The sequence below is a fragment of the Rhipicephalus sanguineus genome, chromosome 8 (genome assembly GCF_013339695.2).
Source record: "Rhipicephalus sanguineus isolate Rsan-2018 chromosome 8, BIME_Rsan_1.4, whole genome shotgun sequence".
NCBI classification, from domain to species: Eukaryota; Metazoa; Arthropoda; class Arachnida; order Ixodida; family Ixodidae; genus Rhipicephalus; species Rhipicephalus sanguineus.
Genome location: NC_051183.1, coordinates 108,601,323 through 108,623,377, shown reverse-complemented (window position 1 = coordinate 108,623,377; position 22,055 = coordinate 108,601,323). Strand labels below are relative to the sequence as shown.

The 22,055-nt window shown below is 45.8% G+C and overlaps 2 protein-coding genes and 1 long non-coding RNA gene across 3 annotated transcripts in view; 1 reads left to right on the top strand and 2 right to left on the bottom strand.

Moving 5' to 3' along the window:
* Window positions 1–22,055, bottom strand: part of LOC125756250 (uncharacterized) — a 205,675-nt gene that overhangs the window by 18,241 nt on the left and 165,379 nt on the right. Inside the window, exon 2 of the mRNA XM_049418586.1 lies at window positions 2,546–2,810. Within this exon, the coding sequence (XP_049274543.1) occupies window positions 2,546–2,810 (265 nt within the window). The remainder of the gene's footprint in view (window positions 1–2,545; window positions 2,811–22,055) is intronic.
* LOC125759586 (uncharacterized) overlaps window positions 1–22,055 on the top strand; it is a 57,043-nt gene that overhangs the window by 18,305 nt on the left and 16,683 nt on the right. The gene's annotated exons all lie outside the window — the stretch shown is intronic.
* LOC119402295 (uncharacterized) overlaps window positions 1,539–22,055 on the bottom strand; it is a 46,570-nt gene continuing 26,053 nt past the window's right edge. The window contains exon 3 of the mRNA XM_037669444.2: window positions 1,539–2,177. Coding sequence (XP_037525372.2) covers window positions 1,605–2,177 — 573 coding nt within the window. The 3' untranslated portion in view covers window positions 1,539–1,604. The remainder of the gene's footprint in view (window positions 2,178–22,055) is intronic.

The window sequence follows — 22,055 nt, the reverse complement described above, 5'->3', positions numbered from 1 at the left end:
CGACGCGGACACAGCGCTGACTTCCAACATATGTTTTAAATGCGAAGCATTTCTTAGCGAACCTCAGGCACTTTGGCCGTTTCTATCTACGTATCTATCTATCTAGCCGCCTACGTCTGGGCGCTCTCCTGGTCGTCTCCATAACTTGTAGTATACCAAAATTGGCATAGCAGGGGATCAGTGTATGACGAACACGATTCACTGGGCGTGACATGAATAACGCAAAATACCTGTCGCGTACGCTCGACTGCTGGCCCGCAGGTCGCGGTATCGAATCCCGGCCGCGGCGGCCGCATTTTCGATGGAGGCGAAAATGGTTGAGGCCCCTGCGTTTAGATTTAAGTGAATGTTAGTGAACCCCCTGTGGTGGAAATTTCCGGAGCCCTCCACTACGGCGTCTCTCATAATCACGTCGTGGTTCTGGGACGTTAAACCACGACAATTATTAACAGTTTTTTATTAACAGTATTGCGTACCGCCCGCATTGTTTTACATCCTGTTTCGTTGCACCAATGTCAGCAATATTTCTGCACAGTGCGGTCTAGCCGCAGCTAAATCTCTTTTCTTAATATTGCATTGAGAGATTCACGTTATCGCCCAAAGCTTAAACACAACATCACTAATAATTAAATAATCTATTTATTAGGCGGTCGACATAGATCAATCTAATCAAATACGACACCGGTAAACATATAAGCGCATCGCTATGGCTACAGGAGTAACGGAGTGATTTCAGCGCAATACGATCGCGGAAGATAAAAAACCTTCATAAATCATAAGGCATACAAGTATACGTTACTGTTTTATTCGAAATTCACATCGTCGTAAACGACAGCAGTTTTAAGAGTAACATAATTGTCGTTTTACGTCCCAAAACCACAATAGGATTATCACGGATGACCTAGTGGAGGCCTCCGGAAATTTTTATGATCTGGTGTTCTTAAACGTGCGCCTAAATTTGAGCACACGGACTTCTAGTATTTTGCCTCTAACGAAGCGCGGCCACCGGGGCCAACACTCGATCCCGCTACCTTCCGGTCGGCAGTTAGCCGCAATAGATGATTTGTAATTGGTAACAGGAAACTCGTAGAGCTCAATATTTATTGCAATTGGTGCCAGTTTAAGCTTAGTTGCTTGCCGCCCGCATTGTTTGACATCGTTGTTTGGTGCACTAATGCCTGCAATATTTCTCAGCAGCGCTCTATTCACAGCTAATTATCTTGAATAAATACTCATTTCAGGTTAGCTTCCAATTCATTATTGTGACAGCACTTCAACCATTCAATCGCTCCTTGAATTGGACTCACACCTTGTGCGTTGCACAGTCCTTCAAGATCTCGACAGAACGAAGTCGACACAGAGTTTATCAAAACTGGCACCGGAAAACATAATCGCACCACAAGAGCCGAAAGACCACCGAGTTGCTTACAGTGTAATACTGACGCGGCGCATAAGCAGCTTTAATTAATTTAAAAGCAGCTTTAATTATTAAGGGCCCAATAATATTTGACTGTTTTATTCCTAGTTATAACCACACAGTCCAGCCGGGAGGGTATTATTCATATTTATTAGGAATCTTTAATTATGTATATATTTTCCGCGGCTCATTTTTCCGAAACAATCTCCCACACTACCCGAAGCTTGTCGTCCGCGACATATCCTTCACGTTCTAGATCGTCCAACAGAAAGGGAGCGTCAAAAAAACATGCTGCTGCATTACTTTCTTTAAAAGGCCTTTCAAAAATCACAGGAAAGCCCGAAGGTACTCCCTCCTTTCTGCATTCTTTGTTATGAAATGGGTGTTTAATGGTCAGCCGAATCTTTTCTTTGAACGGCCATTGAAGAACGTCGTCGATCACTCCTTTATGCAGCTGAATGCAAGGGCACAGGTAAACACGCTCCCCCTTTTTTGTAAAGCATACGCCTTGCGACAGGTGATAGCCAGAGATGTACTTCTTTTCCGTGCAGTAAACAGAAATTCCTGTTGAGGAAGCCCTCTCTTTCATGGCTGTGAATCCCTCTACAACGAACTCGTGTCGCTTGACTTTGATTCTGCTTAGAGCTAGCATTTCTTCAGGATTTATTGCTCCTGAAGTGGTTCGTTTCTCGCAGTCCTTCACTTCGACAATCCTGACGACAGTTTGTGCGCATTCTTGGCAGATGGTTTTCGCGGCAACCTCCAACTCTTTTCGAATGGTTACCGTGAGTGCACCACCTTCACCACTACAAAATTGTCTAAAGTCAGCTTTCAGAGAGTTTGCTGTGTCTTCTTTCAGTCGTTCCAAGCTTCGCTCCATGCTTTCTTTCAGTGTTTCATGTGAATTGCTTATTGTTCCTGCAAGCTGCTGCAGCTTTTCACTGTGATCATTTAGAGTTTCATGAATTGCTTCTGATGAGGACGCAACGCTGCCCAATGCACTAGTTCTGCTGGATATTTGTAGCATTGTTTCTTTTATTGTGTTCATGCTATGTGAAATCTCATTGAGGCGGTTACTTTGGACGTTGTTTTCATGCGTAAATTGGTCTAGTCTTTCTTTCATTTCACCTACTCGTGTCTCTATATTTGCATTCAAAGCCATCATCATTGCTTTTTCGCCAGTAATCTTAGTTTGCGGATTCCCGGACGTCACAGACATCACGTGATCCCTGCACTCGCTCTGCAAGTGCGTGCACACATTATGACAGCGTACGACCATCGAACATCTCGGACAGGAAGTGGAGTGGTGGTCACAGTCCTTGCAAAAGTGCCTGTTGAGTTCCGATGCAGGCAGAACAATGTCGCAGCCTCGGTCTTCGTTCCAGCACTTCACCTGATGAAGGAAGAAAATGAACAACTCTTCACTCATTTGTACATTTAGATAAACGTTTATAATTTCTACCACCTCAATGACATTGATGTATAAAGCCGGATTTCGCAATCAGCTCCTGAGATTGAAAGCACTGTGTACGTTAAGCAGATAACAAAAAAGCAGCCAGTGACGATGTCGCATGACATAGAGCAGATAGGTGTTTATAATTGGAAGGAGAAAGCTGAATTGCGCAAGCTTGTATAACTGCAGCACAGTCGGTCTCCAACATATCATCGCAAGATGATTAAAAAATAAAGCCAAAATCCCCATGATAAAATATTCCGGGATATCCCACGGATTGTGGGTATTGATTTCCGAAGCAGCATGGCGAGTGCAATGCCGGAAGCAGCAGGCAACATCTTATGCCGGATTTTTCACATTTGGCGAAGCGTGAAGAGGAGTATCGATGCCTTTGTGTATATTTAGTAGTTGTGCGCATATGGTACGCTTGCCAGCCATGTCGACTTCATTGGGGTGTAAAGAGTAGTCATAGTTCAACGTGACGTCAGCACTCGCGTTTACGGTTTGTCAGTTTTATCGCAACAAAGTGTGCGCTACGGTGCGGTGATTGGCATATCATAAATAGCGGTCAACGTCGAGCAACGCTTAACTATAGATTGCGGAGACAATGTTTATTAGATTGGCATAAAAGCGGGAAGCGAACACTGCAACCACAGCTGACGCGTCGCCCAGGCATAACGTTTGTACACGCTGCTATTCAAAAGGTGTTTGAAGCTCTGGCGTGGCTCTACAGCACAATACTTTACTAGAATGCAGAATGCCTGGGTTGGATTCCGGCTCGAGCCATGATTTTTTTTGTTTCATAAGATATTCCACCCATCGAGAGCGCCGCCGACGCTATATAGTATCGCATTTTCCGCAACTCGGAATCCTAAACGCTGTCGCGTTAAAATTCCTGAACTCAGGGTTAATATAGACAGTGAATCACGTGTGGTGCATGCCCGCATACCATGGGCATGTTATGCGGGTACGTGCAACATGTGACTGCTGGAAAGGGTTTTAGGACATACGCTACGGGCAAGTCACGTTATTCGTGGTCTGTGAATTGTGGTGGTCATACACTCATGGCCTATGCCCATTATCCTTAATACCAGGCTGAGGAGGCGACCACGAGAGCGCCCAGACGTATGCGACAAGATAGATAGACAGACAGGTAGAAACGTTCAGAGTGCATCTGGATCGCTAAGAAATTATTCGCATTAAAAAATTTTTGCAGATCCCACTCATTCCGGGAGTCGATGCCATGCGAAGCAATAGGCGTTAAGTGACCTCCACCGATTTTTCTTTATTCCTTTGAGTCAAGCGTTTCGAGTTGGACCAACATCTTCGTGCATTTTTAGTATTCGTGGGTGCATTGTGGGCGGACCCGTAACGACGCATGTTTTACGGGAAGGGTGTATGTGCGTGTGTGAGGGGGGAGGGGGGCGCTTGCTGAAGGCTTTGACTGTTTAGGAAAAGTACGTATTCAAGGAAGCAACAATTTGGTGAGAGGGGGGTCCTAGGGCCATTCGCCCCCCCCCCCCCCCCCACCTAGCGTGGCTTAAGGCGAGTCATAGGAGTTAATATGTAATGTTTGTTACAGTATTACAATGTTAAAAACCCCGATATTGAGCACTGCAATCACAGTTGACGTTGCCGCGATATGACACCGTTATAGGGCCTTTTTTCGTAAACATTTTCAAGCACTGAAGTAGCTCTGTGGATCCGTTCGAAATAAACACTTGCAAATAACTACTTCTACCGTATCATGGAAGCTATGATATAATGGCTGCCTTTTAAAATGCACGAAAAGACAACTTGCCGCCGGCAGGGACCGAACCTGCAATCTTCGGATAACGAGCCCGATGCTCTGGCAATATTGCTACGGCGGCGCTCGCCCTCCCGTCCAATTCATCGGGTATTTCTGTGCACGCAAACCGGGAAGTGTTAGTCAGCGCTGCTTGAAGCCGTGATGGCGAGTGTGGTACACTATGTTTCTTGCCAGCTAGCCTCACGAAACACGTGACGCTAGCTGGCATTCTGAACATGTATGTCAATATTACTACGTAATACAGCTAAAAGAGTAAAAATTACGTCTCTATACACTCATTAGCTTCTTTCTCTGTTGGAATAAAACAGAGCTGAGTTAGTTGGTACGTACTCATGTCAAAAGACAGGGAGTGCAAACACACAGACAAGAGAGACGTCAAAACCACAAACGCCGTTGTCAGTTGGTTTTAATTAAGGTTGCACCTCCTACTGGGAACACAGGACTACGATAGTGTATATGCGCCCCTACGTATGTATTGAGCCACGGTTACGATAAGAGGCACATCCATTAACGCTATGACACTCCACTACTTCGACATACCCGATACTTGTGATGCATGCAGTTTCGATGATGAAATAGAAAAGAACGAGTAAAATGTTGCCGGCACCGCCTTGATTCTAAAATAAAACACAATTCGGCCTCTCGCATTTCCTTGTTCTTTACAACACCACTCGGCGGCACCACTGAGGAGCACCCATCCGTACACAACATAGTCAAAGGAACGCTTTTGTGTTCTCAACTGACGAGAACGCGCTTAGGGATCCTGTGCAACTGTTTTTATCTTTTCTTTTACTCTGCTACGTTCCCGATGTGCCCACCTTGACCGATAACGTTATAGGCATTCGATTCTCGTAACGCCTTTCACAGAGCAGAAAAAAGTTTGTCAGGGACAGGTTGCATTTCTTTTACTTAAGCTTCTGTGAGAACAGCAAGAAGGCATAAAAAGCATACGACAGGTGCTAGCATCAACACCACTAAAACTGTTCAGCTTCGCCACTGTTTAATACTGCTCGACTCATTAGTAAAAGAGAAAAAAAAATACAGTTTTCAATGAGAGAAACGGACATTAAATCCTGGCACTAGAAGTCGGACGCCAAGGCCATATCACCCGTTTCAATGAAGTGCTAATTTTCGTGGTTCTCGCTCGCCTACAGTTTGACAAAACAAGAATTTTATAGTTTAACGTGACCGCAAAAGGCATTGCTTGATTTTTTTCCAAATTACCTTCCGTTTCAGCAGGCTGTGCGCAGGACACTCTATCCATTCGACGTCATCTGCCAGGACTAGTTGACTATCCAGAGGACAGCGATGCCCATCGTCACTCCGGCACTGTTCGTAGCAATTATTGCATAAAACGTGTAGGCAAGGGAGAAAAGCGGTAACTCTAGTTACCAACCCACATGCTTGGCAAATTCTGTTCGCTGGAATCGGTTCGACGAAGTTCAACTCCCTCCAGTCCAACTCATCAGAAAAACCGACCAAGGTGTGCCGATGCCTCGGAGTCAGCATGATGAATGCTGCGGCCGCCCACTATCGCAGTCGAGGCAACTCCCAACACTCGAATCTCGGAACGCCGTCAATGTGCCTCCCTGGAAATCGTTGCCATGACGACTATCGCAATGAAAGCGCTCCCGCGAGGATTCCGATCACGACACAGCACACGCTTCCTGCGTCAAAAGGAAATGCCCGTATGCATGCAGATAGTCGATTTTTAGCCTAAAAGTACCTGTGTACAACAAAAGCTCATTGTATCATGCAATTATCTCATATATTTTTTAGGTGGCGGGATCGAATGCCGCGACCTGAGAAATAGATGCACTTCGTCTGTGTGTTCTTGTCTGCCGTCTTTCTGAGCTTTGCAGCGCTGATGTTTTATCCATCGCTCCCGGCCGCGGCGGTCGCAATTCCATAGAAGCGAAATGCTGGAAGCTCATGTACTTACTTAGGTTTAGGTGCGTCTTAAAGAATCCCACGCATTCGAAATTTCCGGAGCCCTCCTCTACGGCGCACCTCATAATAATGTCGTGGTTTTGGGATGCGAAACCCCAACAATTATTGTTATTATTATCGTGGACATTTCTCAATTTGAAATAGTGTTTAAAACTGATAAATATTTGCGATGCAAAGTTGTAATGCGCACCAAATTCAAAGCAGAGTACTGCGCTCATCTGTGCTCATAAGAGGCCTACGACATACTCAAATGGTTGTTTCTAAGCGTACTGATGGTGTAGGAATAATTGTCAAATGTACCGTCCCATGTTAGTTACGACAATTAAAATATCAAGTTGACTTGAGGCAGCAATCGGCCTATGAGTTCCTGTTATTTATTGTATTCGACCTATTTTTTTTTCAGGAAGTATAGATTTGTTATTATTAAAGTCAACGCTCTTAAAGCTTACGAAAATGTCTACAGACATACTGTTCAGGAATAAAATGACTTATTCAGCGTGAGCAGTGCAAATGAACGGCCGTATTCTTCAGCCTAATAACGGGGGTCAAGGCAAGGAAAGCGCATTGGAGCAAGTCTGATATTGGAATTTTCATAAAGTGAAAGACCTGAAGGCATAGTCGGTGTCAACTAGCAAGAGACATAAAGTGAAAGAGTTTGTGGAAGTGGCATTTATTTTGCGTGGAACCCACAGAGAGGCTGATCGTCATCAAGACTATGATGGTCGTGATTGCTGCATAGGTTACAGTTTTTTTAACATGTTTACTACGCTGACACGAGCACGAGAACATTACTGCCCATTACGGTGTTCACTATGCGAAATGTGAGCTGCACGCGTGATACAATTTGGCAATATATGGATGCAGTGAATCTGAGAGACATGTTTGCGTTGTTACAGTCAACTCTTTCATTTTTCTTTAGTTTGGTTTTTCTGTATTTTTCTTTTCTTCTGTTTGCGCGACAGCTGCACTTATGGACAACTCAAATTTCTCAATTTCTTTATATTCTGTATTTTTTATTTGTTTTTATTGTACTTAATTGACTGTTTTTTTCTCTCTTTCTCCTGTGTCGGCGGCTCGAGGAGCGCGGTATTGTTACATTTTATTTTTTATGTTCTTTATACGTATATTGTTTAATTAGTTTTATTATTTATTATCTTTTCCGTTTCGGCGACACAAAGACCAGGGCAAAAGGAAAAAAAATACGTCGCGTGTTTCGAGGCACGCGAACCACGATATATTTCGCAGTGTTCACTCACTCAACCAATGAACGGGCGCCGCCTAAAAGCTGCGCCCTAAAGTAAGCTTCGCAGACACCGAGCCACCTCTTGGTTCGCGCAGTATATCAGGTTTGTCTTGATGAACATTTGCGTTCCTCTTGTTTTCCTTTCAACAGGACACCTGAACAAAGTTGGTGCCATCCACGGGTATGTTCGGATAAAATGTACGTGTCCACTTTATTAGTTTATTACAGTAAACGTCATGATCACAATCTGAACAGCGAAAAGATGCGCAGTGCTTGAATGTAGACCGCTATTTTTGCGCGACATGTGTAATATATAACATTGAATGATATTATGGGCTATTAAAATGTAACAGCAAGAAAGCGAACCAGTTATTATGCCGCACTCGATATTCTTTCCATATGGTAGGGTATATGAACGGTGTGGCCACTACCATGGGGTAGACTGGGTGGTAGGAAGTGGTGCATGTAGGGTAAAAGCGTTTGTGCAATCATGTGAATGAAAAAAAAAAACTCGCAAATTTCCTTACGCAGTTGCCTATGACGTCTCCAAGGCGAAAATCATGGTCTTTTTTATCTTCTTATTGTTCTCAGTCGATTGCATCGCGTGGTGTTGCACCTCACGTGGTGTCGCACTTCCTCGGCAATCTACCGTCTTTGGCCAAGTGACGATGTCGTGTGAATACGTCATTATGACGTCGCCAATATTGACGAGCCGTAACGCCACGATAATGTCGCAGATTTCGTCGTCTGTGACCGTGTGATGTTCTTTGCATCGTTCACGTCGATACGGACAGTCACTTTTCGCGTTCATGATGTTTTTAAGGGTTTCGCATTCATACTACCGCACAAACCTTCACTGACTGTCACAGTCAATGTGTCCAGAATTAATACATGGAGCGAGAGGGCGTAACGTTTTTCTTGGTATATGATCAGAATTGTATAATGTTGTGATCATGTGTTGATGTTATGCGTAATTATTGGTCGTAGTGTGTTTTCCTGTCTATGTCAAGCCATACAGAATATCCTAGCTTGGACGTGTGCATGTGAACCTATTTTAGCTATCTGCACTTGTGCTAGACTACTTGCGACTCATGTGGTGTTCGATTGTGCTGTATTTGCAGATGTTGTGTTCAACTGTATAACATTTTGTACCCTTATTATTTTTGTTGCATATTTCGTCTGCTCAGCGTGAAGGACTGTCATGTGCCACACCTCATTTCAATAAAAAGAAAGGCAATGGAAAAATAAAGAGAGGGGGGTTAACTAGGGAAAATTTAGGGAAAGGGAGAAGAGGGTGAGAAACAATGAAAGGGGAGAGCAATCGGCTATGCCGACTCAACAAAGTCATGACAACAGCACTATCTACCATCTACGCACCTACATTGCCAGTGAAAGTGCTCCTAAACTCTCCGAGTTCGAAGAAAACCAAGTTACTTCTTTCTCGGCTTCACTACCTTTCCTACAGGCGCTGTGTACACCTGAACCCTTATTTCTTCATAAAACACGTGGAAAATGTCAGAACTAAGCTTTGAGCTTACGAAGATTTCGCGCTTTTCGGCTACAAGCTGTTATTTCCGCTTGCGCAGTCGAAACGCACAAAATTAAGAGAAATCAGGTGATCGCGCACGATAGTTATGCGAGACAAGGCAGAAGGGACATTCAAAGAAGTGGCAAAGCATGGTAGGAGACCAATCGCAAATGATATACCCCGTATATGGACCAATCGAGATGTTATTTTTCTCGTGACGTCACGTGTACAGAAGTGTTCGTGTTTTCTTCTCCTCTTTTGGGTTCTCGTCCGTGTTCTTGCGCTGTTACCATGCTTACACTGCCCTCAGGGCTTGCGCAGAAATGGCTGGAAACACCCCGACAGGACAAGGCGCTCCTTCTTTGTTTTTTTTTTTTAGAGGCTATTCAAAGGCCGTTTATGAACCCGGATATATCGTTCGGTCCGTTTTCCTTAAGAAACCGGACTGAACAATACATTGTGATTGTGGACTGAACGACTGAACTTGAAGTACGATGAGGTTGCAAGATTGCACTCTCGTTTCGTTGAGTGCTCATCGGGGACGGTATACGAAATCCCCCTGAAATGTGGGAAAGTTTACATAGGCCAAAGGGGCAGATGTACAAACGAGCTACTTAGAGAACACCACCAGCCTTCAATAACGACCGTGCAAGGGTCTAATATCCCGCGGCCGCTTCATTGCAGCGAATGCCGTTTGCCTGCTTGTGGTGAACCATTCCCCCATTTACTGGTGCGAACAAAAGTTTTGAGACTAAGTCGTGAGCAGTTGACACGTGAGCTGGCCGAGGCATTTTTCATTACTAAAACGAGAGTTGTTTCAGTCAGTGATACATCTCTCAGATTGAATCGCAATGCAAGCAGGTTTCTCGCATGAGTGAAGATGAAATTGCTGTTTGTATGGTGTAAACAGGCGCTTTTTTTTCTGAATAAAATGGAGTCGCGAGTCTGCGCCCGTCCACGCTCTCTTCCCGTCTGTGTTTCGCTTTTGCGCAGGACCTTGTTAATGATAACAAAGCATATTTTTATGTGACTGCGACTGCCGAAATGGTTCAGTTCGCGAACAAACCTCATTACACCACCACAGTTGTCTGCAAATCTGGGAGAGAGTGTTGGGGAATCTGAGGCCGCAGTTCTTGAGAAGTTCTGAGGATTCAAATAAATTGCGTCCAGCAGCGGTTTCCCTCTTTATTTTCATCACACCTCCTATTCTTCCCTTAACAACACCTTACCAGTGCCGTGCTGTCTAAGCGAGTAACAATGCGACATTGCTCTTATCGTAACATCCGCTGCGGCCACGTAGGCAACCTTTAGTGCGAACCTAATGTGCGCAACGAGGTGCACAGTATTCCCAAATAATTTTTTTATACTCGAACATTATTGTCATTCTTTGGGATTCTAACTAATTCCATTGCAGCGCGGAGGCATACAAAAACACCCCATTGCAGTTTTATGCACGGATTTTATATTGATTTTGAAGTTGTAAACGAATATAGCTAACCACTCAAATATTACTTTTCGCTACTTTCCTGCTGCTTCATGGCGGACGTGCTCGAATTCTGCAACGAGCTACTGATGACAGCCGTGACGTAAAGCGGAGAGTAGACGTTTGAGAGCTGATTTGCGTTTGGAGAGGATAGACGACGAATTGACCACTTGCGTACATACGACTGCGCATGCGTCAGACCCGGCGCGTCTCGAGCGCCGTCTTGTTGGTTGGAAATAAAACGGGGTGCGAGTGCCGAGTGTCTCTCGCTCCATGAGCCAGCATTCCCAACATGCAGGCAAGCTTCATCGCTTCCGGCTGTAGAAGCTATCATCATGGAATATGAAATAGAGACTTCCGACTTTCTTGCTCGAAAGTTCGTTTAGAGAAGTTTGTTGGCGGCAGTGGTGAATCAGTCGAACATTGATGGCATGCCATGGCGGCCAACACCTGGTGCATCTTGCCTGTGGCGCGCATATTATCGCTGGAAAAGAAAATACAGTGGGATCTCGTTAGTACCTTTTTCCCGACAGCCGCAAAATAAAAGGTTTTATGCAAAAATCGTATTAACCAAAGAGGTTGGCCGGGAGTAACATTGGCCGGGAGCAAAAAGAAAAACGTATTAGGTCGAAAAACATATTATACAAAATCATATCAACGAGACTCCAATGAATGTCCTTTATTCTTTAGGTTTTCCTACTTATTTCGTCTACGACTGCATGCCGAACACCGAAGTTCACAATGCGCACAGAGCACGTGCCTACCGCATTTCTGACCAGACAAGGAGGGAACCCAATAGATCGCGCCTTTTTTGCACATTACGAAAATGATTGAGTGTTTAACGTTATTCCCTTAATAGGTGCTACAGTGTTCGGTCAAACTGTACTTTCTCGTATCCCCTGATTTCGCGTGTATATTTGTTCATTCGTTTCCAATAAATTTTCATTTGCGAGTCTGCGCTCGTCTGCGTTCGTCCTTTTCTGCTCTTCTGTCAGTGTCTGTTAAGTTGTGTTCGCTTCCATCATGACTCGAACGAAATCGCAAAGCTTTATAGCTTGCTGTAATACTGGATATCCGAGAAATATTTTGTGGCACACTAAATAGCGTGCCGCATACATATTGCCGCATGCGATAATTTGATATGGCATATCGGGATGTTAAACCCAACAATTATTATTGATATGACATAGTTCGCTATGCTTTAGAGAAAAACAACATGACACGAATACCAAGCAAGATACATAACGCATAGATCTACCGTTAAAGAACTAAGGTCTGGGTTTTACGTCTGGAAATCACCGTACAAGTTGGTTCACACTGAACATTTGACGTGCTGCGCAAGCAGAAAGATGAATCGTGTCTTCCTCTTTCCTTCTTTCTGCTTGCGCAGCGCGTAAAGTGTACAGCCTATTATTATGGTTTCCTAAACGGGGCACACAAAATTAGGCACGCGGGTCTTATTCCACGTTGCCCCCGTCTAAATATGGCTACCGTGCCCGCGCATCGAGCACGCCCACATTTTTTGCCGATCACGCATCCTCAAGCGTAGCAGCGAAATACCTTAGCTGTTTAGCTAAGGTGTGTAGGAGCTAATAGATGAACGAAAGTAATAGGGAGGAAGTTTTCACCCGCCAACGCATTCTCCGATCTCCGCGATGTCACCAGTGGCGAACCACGCGCATTTTCTGTTCCCCTGACTTGTATACTTCAGAGACATTTTTTTAAAATATTTAATTACAAAAATATCTAAAGCCAGAAAATAAAAATGAATAGCGCCCTGGCACTGTACTGAATAGCCTACAATTGACATGAAAGAAACAAAATATGTTCGTCATGGTTTCTTAGAAAATAAGAAGAATAAACGATGAAAACCGTGTGCAAACACATGCTAAAAAACTGGCCCCTGAGTTGAATTGAAAAGCATAGATTGTAATGCAGGGATCGGAGAAGCAGGTTTGTGGGGCTCCTAGTCTAGGGCTCTACTGACTTCAGTAGCCTCTCTTGCCTGGTTAATTTTGTCAGATTCGCTTTCAAAAAAATACTGGTAATGCCCAAAACTCACATAAGTAGTAGCGGTACACTAGGGTTTTCTGCTTTGGTGTCACTTCATGAAATTGCTCGCACGATCAACATTTAGCGTTAGCAAGCATGGCACCATGTGGGCCTGAATCGTACCAACAGTGCTTGCTGGCAGCACATCATCTCTCCGCGAAGTGCTTAGTCGGGCGTTTCAAGAGTCGCCGCGTGAACGGCTTGTTCGCGGGGTCTGAGATGCCGACGTCCACTCTATTGGTCGTGCAGTTCAAGACGCTAAAGACGCGTGAACTTCCCTGCTGAGGTTCCGAACGGTCGCTGAACGATGTGCTTCGTCATGCAGTTCCAGGTGGCGACCTGCGAAATGTTTAGCCGCGTGTGCAAGGAGTCCGCATTTGATGTTCTTTATCGCGCAGATCAAGGCGCTGATGAGGGACGATGCGCGTCATGAATGACTGCATTTCTGTGACGTAATCGCTCAATGTATACCCTTGCCAGTTTTATTATTAGCGCACGGGCGTCGACAGCGGACACCGCGGTTTCCAATATCGGCAAGAAGAAACGAGATCATTGATACGACGATCAGCGTCACACCGGATTTTTTAACCCACGATCGCACAACTAAGGCTGGTGCTGTATATGCATCTCTCAGCAAAACGCGGAGCATACGGCGATCGCGCACCAGCGTGGTCTCTGCGGTTGCGTACCATGTAGCAAATCTGGTTACTTCTCGCGTATATTAGGCGTTACATGCATGTCGAGGGATCAACGGTCGAGCTATATTACGTAGGGAATTCAAGGGTGTACTTCGTGGCGGCATCTATGATTTCGGGTTAAATTTCTCTGGACGTGCATATCTAGGTACCGATACCCGAGATGGTAAACTGCTGCTTCCAGGATCCACTTCCCACTGTGTTTAGCCGTCAGAGGCAACGAGCTATTGAAGGGCCTACCGCGCTTTTGCGATGTTCGCGACGAACGCGTTGCGCTATCGAATCTGGCGATTCCGCTTTCTTTTTAACCACACAAGACTTCCGTTTTCGGATGCCAAACTGATGCGCGGTTAAGATTGTCCCTCAGCGATGATGGAATATGTGCTAACACGGAAGGATGTGTGCTAACACGGAGCCATAAACCAGCCGCTGCGTTAACACGAGATAAGTAAGGAGGGAGCATTGACGGGGTTGCCGCGCGGGTGCGCCGAACAAATTGCTTAGCGCGCTAGAACCACGTGGTGGACATGGTTAACATGAGAGTTTGGAAATACCTTCAACCTTGTGCTTTTAGTACGCTTTGTTTCGGGTGGGCGAAGGTTGCCGAAGCGGCACACTTCAAAACGGGTTGATGCGCTTTACGAAGATTGCGGCGCCCCGCCACTGTGGGCTAGTTGTTATGGCGCTGGAATGCTGACCCGAAGGTCGCGGGATCGAATCCCGGCCAAAGCCGCTGCATTTTCGAAAGAGGTGAAAATGGTCGAGGCCCGTGTACTTAGATTTAGGTGAACGTTAAAGAACCCCAGGTGCTCGAAATTTCCGGAACCCTCCACTACGATGTCTCTCATAATCATATCGTGGTTTTGGTTCGTTAAACCCCAGATATTATTATTATTGCTAAGATTGCGGCGGCCGCAGCGATCGGCTCAGTCGTTACGAAAGTTTCGCAGAAGTTAGGAGCCGTCGCGTACAAAATAACGATAAAAAATCACAGCATATCCACGGAGTGAATGATGATGAGTGGGCGAAGCTGCGGAGGTTCATCGGTAAACCGTGAATCTTCCGTGAATTCTGCCCAGTACATCATCACCGACGTGAGATCGGGCGCGTTTATACTAAAGGTTCGATGAGTTATGACGACTTGCAGCTCACTTTAATTTTACATGTACGCTGTGAATTTTCATTGTTTAGAAAACCATTGCTTAGAAAATATCTGGCGTCTTTCGTTAAGCAGCTGGCGTCTTTTCGTTTTGCTTTAGAAACATCTGGCGTTCTTTCGTTTTGCTTTTACAAAACATCTGGCGTCTTTTGTTGGTTTATTTCATCAATCAACGGCGTTTTGAACAAAATTTTTATTGTTTAATCACGCACAGGAGAAATCTCACCAGGCACTACCTTGGAGGTAAAGAATGGCTGCTAATGGGAATGAGAGACAGAAGAAGTCGGCTTTTAGCTAACGCTGCGAATTTTTTATTGTTCAACAACGCACAGGAAAAATCTCCCACCGGCACCACCTTGCAGGTCAAAGCGTAAGACTGGTTACATACTACGCTACGAGGGACGAACGGGTGCCGCTATAAGGAGCTTCGCCCCTGAAACATGGTTTTGCAAGTTATAGCCGCCTAATTATTCGCAACGTGGCTGCTAAAGATTCTTTTATGTAAGGTAGAAGCTCTCTAACAACATTTTTTGTATATGTTCTGAGATTTCGAGGTGTTCTAATATTTCGAATAATTAAAGTGCTTTTTGGTTTGAAGCGAATGCCAAACAATTGGAATCGATTATTCGGAACTTCGGATATTCGAGTCGAATATCCCAAGTTCCGAATTACGAGCTCTTTAACGCAAAAGCGTTAAAGAGCACGTTTCGCAGAGATTTCCGTCGTGGGCGTCGGCATCGTTGGTTGTGAGCGAAAATTCAGGCTCCCTGGGGTTTCGTGCGTAGTATGCATAATTGTCGATTTACTGCAGTCAGAGAATAGGAGTGAGTCAAACAGATGCCCTTGTCACGGACGGCAAACGTTGGGCTGTGACTGTCCTCCGACTTTGATAGACAAAGTCAGAGGACATTCAAGCACAAAGTCGAATTAGATAGCGCGACACAGGAGTTACTCAAGATCACTGAAGAGGTGTTCGCACTTCAGGGGACTTAAAGATAGGCTGCTGCTGTTATGATCATCATGATGACTGTATAAGAATACCTACGTTATTTCGACTGGCGCCACAAAACAAGAATGGGTTCATTGACAGATAGACATTGCCTCTTTTGAAGGACACCTCTATGTTATCTCAGATCTTCCTTGCCGCGCGCCGTCGTTGTTACGATGGGCAGCAGCCGCTCATACAGTATTGATAGCGTCCATGCGTCTGTCGCCGTAAACAGGGCTCAATTGAGGGTGCACATATAGGCTTTCTCTATCCTACATCTCTATTGGCCATGCGTACGAAAATCTCAGACCGTTGTAACACATGGCACAGTCATTTTCTGTTCAACTAAATGTTATTCCGTCGGAAACGAATTGAGGCTGCCCTTGTTTCACGGCTGGGGCAGCCACCATTTATTGCAACATATGAGACAATCTCCTCTTTAGACCCAAGATACACGTCCTTCTGATAAATATTGGCGTGAATAGTACATCACAGCAGTTTTATGGTGTCGCCATCTTTTGCGAAAATGATACCGCGAAGCAATGAGGTATTGCGGAGGGGCGTAGTGTTAGAGAAGACTACACTAGGAAAAACGAATAAACTAAAGACAAAATGTGGGCAGGTAGCACTAGTACTGCTAGCTTGGACTAACAGCGGTAATTACTACCGATTACTCTAAAGCAGTGTTGTGTGCGTTACCGAAAAAAAGTAACTAAATACGTTACTCTTTACGCTAAAGAAAAAGGAACGCGTTACCGCCCTGCGTTACCCCCCCAAAAAATTAACGCGTTACATTACAGTTACCGGAAAAAAGTAACGGACGTTACTTCTGCCGTTACCCCTTAGTCAGAAATCTTAATCAGTATGTCCTCGCCCCAAGAACCTACAATAGCAACTTTATAAAACTCATATTTATATTTCACATTAAAGTTGTCACCCATACAAAAATTTTACCCGAAATACTGGTTAAACGAGAACAAGTTGCACAAATATGCCGTGTCTTCGCGGTACTATAGTGGCCTAAAGTTGCCTGTATAGTTACATGTGATGGCTTCTAACTCTGTGGCTAGAATTAGATAAACAGTGCTAGAGTAGTGCAGGAACAGTTTCCTAATGTAACTACAAACCGCTGAATATAAGCAACAGCTGCGTTTCAAAGCTTTAATCGGTCAGCTTGACTGACTTATTAGCGAATACGTCCGCGCCTATGCTCACTATAGGAGACGACGGACGCACTATATGGTACTCCTGTATTCACTTTAAGGAAGAGTTGGGGAACGCGCGGAAAGTTTTCCTTGAGCCCGCTCAAGGCGATGCAATGCGGCATCAAAGGTACCGAGACATTCGCTCATCTTCAGTTTTGTGATCACGTTCAGAAGGCACTTCCAAAGAAGTCATCCTCCTTTGCGCTGGAGCTCGTACCGAGTATTGATGTCAACAAGCCGAGCAGGTCTCGACAGCTCGCTTTTGACGGTATCGAGGACTGCATTACACTTCGCTTCATCGACGATCAACGACAACTTGAACCTCGATAGCAAGGTAGCCGAAACTATAGCATATCCATTGAATAACTTTCGGCACTTTGCTACCTACTGTAATCCCCCCCCCCCCCCCCCCGCGCAAGAAAGTACCCCGTGCGGGGTCGTTTTGTCGCTTTGTCAACGCTTTGCGGGCCAAGAGCAGTCTGCCGCTGCGACAAAATAACGTCGGGGCGAGCTCTGAGAAAGGCGCTCCTACAAGACTAATGAGTTTTGTGTGAGATTGCGAGGATAATAGGAATGAAAAGTAACGAGTAACGTGACACCTCACGTTACCGGAAAATGGTAACGAAAGTACGTTACCCGTTACAGTTCCGTAATAGTAACGAGTACGGTACTAAGTTACTGGAAAACGTAACGCGTTACCGGTAACGCTGTTACTTGTAACGCGTTACCGCCAACACTGCTCTAAAGTAACCAGAAAACATACCCCCCCCCCCCCCTATCAACATGCGCGATGTTTGAGTCAGCTTCGCTAAACATTCTCTTTCGCAGGGCGGGACAGCGGCAAATTTTTTACCATGGTCCTAACTTTTATGCATTTTAGTTACCACGGTCTTATTTGAGATGGCTCTAATTCCTCAGGTATTAAGTAGCATTATCTTTACTATCGCGGTCAGAATTAGCATGAACTTAGTTAGCATGCACTTAATTCACCCGGACCTCTCTCTCTGTTCCCTTTCATTTTGCCATTCTGCGCTTTTTTTTCTGTTTTCTTCAGAAGTCACACGCCTTGAACAAACGCCTACATTGTGCATTAATCGTGTCAACCTCCATAGGTGCCTTATTATGTGCCAAATGACTAGGCGATATAAAAAACGCACTAGGCGCACGCGCTAGGCGCAGCTCAGTTTTCTAGTCACGCGAAAAGGCGAAATGAAAAGTTTAAGCGTTTGCGCTGTTTAAAAAATCGCATCGTCCCTTATGCATTGGCCAAGTACGACTACAAGGGAAAGCCATCTTCTCTCTCTTCTTCTTAGTCGTTGTAGTGATCCTCGCCGTCCAAAGCCTTCTGCTTCTCCCTCGATCTTGCACGACCTCCGGTATCGTCCCTCCTTGCGAAGATTTCGTGTGGTGGCATCATCTTATGTGGCGTCAACGCGACGCTACAAATATTGGCGATTTGCGACCTCATGATCACGCTATGAGGCTAAAATCTAAGATCACGCGACTTCATAAGAGTTCGTTTCGACACCGCTAACGCCAACGGTTACTTTTATCGCTTTAAAATATATCCAAGCCTTTCGCCTCAAAATATAAAGCTTAACTTGAACTAGAACCATCACTTTCTTACCGTTTCGGAAAAGCGTATTTGACAGACCACCCAGAAAGGAGGGCATGCTTGAGTTTTACTCCGCCAGTTGCTACAACGATCTCAGCTTCTCAATATCATTCAATGAAATCAATCTATTAATTTCTATCATTCGTCCTTACAGTCTATTGGCCTTTACCTTAAGACATGCTCCGATATCCTATGTATCCAATATATGTCTTAACTTATACCAAACCCTACATTTCTATTTTTCAGAAGAGTTTTTAGGAATATTCTTAAAACCGTAAGTAAGCGCTCGACCGGAAGTGTTCGTAAGAGAAACGAGTGTCACACAGTGGTCGTACCAATAAAGTCAGTTAGTTTGCTTTATTATTCTATCCTATCCGCGATGCGCAGCGCCTATAGGGGCGCCACTGAAAGCCGCGTAGCGGCGGCCGTTGGAACCACTGGTGGGTCGCGTAGCAGACGCTTCATTTGCGCGCGTGCGGTTTGCCGCTTGTGCGCGTCCCAGATAATTACTTCTGCGGCGATAGTGTGCGCAAAGGAGCCGAACTTTATAATAGTGGACATGTGTCCGATGTCAAAGCTGTGTGGGACGACAATGTACGTCACCATACGCGCCAAGTGTTTGCCACAGACAAGCGTCAACAAGCTTCCCTACGAAGTGGAGCTCATCGTAAGTACACCGCCTTCGTTATAACGTCGCGATCAATAATGCCTGCATGCGTTGACGCGTGAGCCAACGTTTTTTTTTTTTCGACACAGTAGCTTCGTTTACGTGCCATGTGTTTATATAGTAGATTTTGAGGGAGCGCTGTCGCACCGGCGTATAGATTTCACAGGTGCGGCCACGCGAAGGGTCAGCGTTGGTAAAACTTTGAAACCAGCACGATAAACTTGTGAAAAAATAAACGATACACTTGTCATCATCGGTGCAGAAGCGCACAGCGAACATTCTGCACCGATGATCGCATTCCAGTGCCATCAATAGGTAGAATGCAGCCGATTTCGTCCAGCACACGTGTGATTCCACGGCGCTTTTGTAAAGGAGCCGTCACCTTCCCCACATTCTCTGGCATTGCGCTTCGCGCCATTCGTTTTTCAAGAGAGCCTAGGCATCGCGTCTTATCACTAATAACAAACTCATGTGCATTGTAGCGTCTACAATGCAGGCGAGGCGACCAAGTGTAAACGTAGTAGCGTTCGCTGAATACGTAGCGACATAAATTGAGAAATAAAAACACGGTAATCGTTCTAACACTGCTGTAAACAAAGCGCGATTGCTTACTTTCTACGTCGTGCAGCCGCAATCCACCGCCGCCGTCGCTCTCGCTCATGAAGTAGCACTGGAAATCTGTAGAAGTGCGTTCCTGCGATTTTTTGTGTGTGTTTGAGCAGCCGACAACGCAGCAGTTATTTTTCGACATCGCTGAGGCCCGACAGAGTCGTTAAATCACGACGAAAACACATCCATCCGTGCATTCGCGTAGACGCTCGCGGGAACACTGCTCGCCGGGACCCGCCAGCGCTTCCGAGCCGTGGCGGCAGATGGCGTCGTCAGCGCTTTGCGCATCGCCTATAGGCCGAATGTTTTTTCGAATTTGGACGATGTGGAAATGTGTCAGCGGTGTACTTGCCCCAGTTATGTTTAGCGCAGTGTAGTGTGTGTGTGTGCGTGTGTGCGTGTGTGTTTCGGCGTAGACATGGGACATTAGTATGCTTTTTAATGTGATCAGAGTTGACCCACGAAACAACTGTTGCCAGCGCTCGTCACAGGCCACGCCGCAATGCTTCGGAAACTTCTCGATTGCATTAGACCATTCTCATAACATTCCGCGCATTCCGCAGCTAATTGAGTTTATTCCAGAGCTAACGCGAGCGCCAGCGATAACGCCGGAATGTGTCGCCCCTCATATACAAATGATGACGCGTTCCGCCACTGATCAGATTATCGACAACCGGCGTCCGTGCTCGATGCTATCACATTCTTGCGATTTTTACTCGCATGTACTGTGAGTGCCACTCTATTTCCTGGGCACAATTTCGTAAAATAAAGAGAGTCATATTTACCACACTCAAATTTAACACACCCTCCATACCTTCGTAACCAGTGACAATATTGCAAAAAAAAAGAGAAGGTCAAAACTAAAGCTGCCTGATTCTAGAAAGCAATGTGAGCGATAACTGGTGATCACGCGGCAAGTAGCCTCCAACGCAATGTAGGGATGTTCGCGGAGGCCGCGAATTGCCCCCATTGATTCCAAGGTTCAGTACCTTGCGCACTTGAAATGTTTGGGGTTCCAAACTGTTGATACATCCCCGCAGGGGCGTCTGCGCAAGCAGGCGTTTGGTGTGTAGCGACACCACGGACCCGAGCTAACGGGGGGTTTTGACCCCTCCCACGCCTAGCCGTGCGTGGCATTGCCGTGTCCGGGGAAAAGGGGATCCTGGGGGTTGAGCCGACGCCGTGTGATTGGACCTTTAAGGCCCCCCGGCAGAGGCAACACACCCCTTTGGCTCCAGCTTCACGTAGACGGCACTTCTGGGCTGACCCACCCAGGGGAAACCGGCAGTCGCCTTTTCCTATCTCTCCCTCTCCCTCTACATCTTCGTCATTCTCGCTCACTTTCTGTCTTTCCTGTCTGCTTCTCTCTTGTGTTTATTTCACCTTTTCCTGGCGGCAAGGGTTAACCGTGTGTGGCTCCCAACCTTGGGTAGACCATATTAGGTTATAGTGACGGCGTACTGCTGGCGTTGCGCAGACTTTTCACATGTTCTGCCACGTCCCCCTGTTGGGCTCCGTGGTGGGTGGTAGGCGCCGTTGCCGAACAAGCGACTTTTCCCATGGGACCCTCGAACCCCTCTTCCACCGATCGTGCCCCCAAAAGGGTACGCACCGATGCACCTGAATTCTTTTGGCCCAAAAACAACGACACTTTTCCGAAATACCACGTGGTTCACTGTGAACAATCATCTGAAAAAGCAAGAGCCATTTCACCTTTTCTTGTTGCTAAGTGCTTGAAAGACACCATAGGAACGGGTTATAAGGCCACAAAAATGGCAAGCGGGGACCTACTCCTAGAATTAAAAGACAAGGAACAGTACCTTAATCTGTCACATCTAGTCGCGTTTGGAAACACCCCCGCCTCTGTGAGCGCGCACCGGACCATGAACAATGTCAAAGGTGTAGTGTCCGATGAGGACCTGATTGGCCTAAGCGAGGATGAACGACTAGATGGATGGAAAGATTCAAATGTCACTCATGTCCAAAGGATCAAGATAAGGCGCGGCAACACTGAAATACTGACCAAGCATTTGATCCTTACTTTTGCCTCCAGCACACTACCCGAGGCCATAGAAACCGGCTATGTCAAGCTTCCTGTACGACCTTTCATACCAAACCCGCGGCGATGCTTTAAATGTCAAAGATTTGGTCACGCGTCTCAAAGCTGCCGAGGGCAGCGTG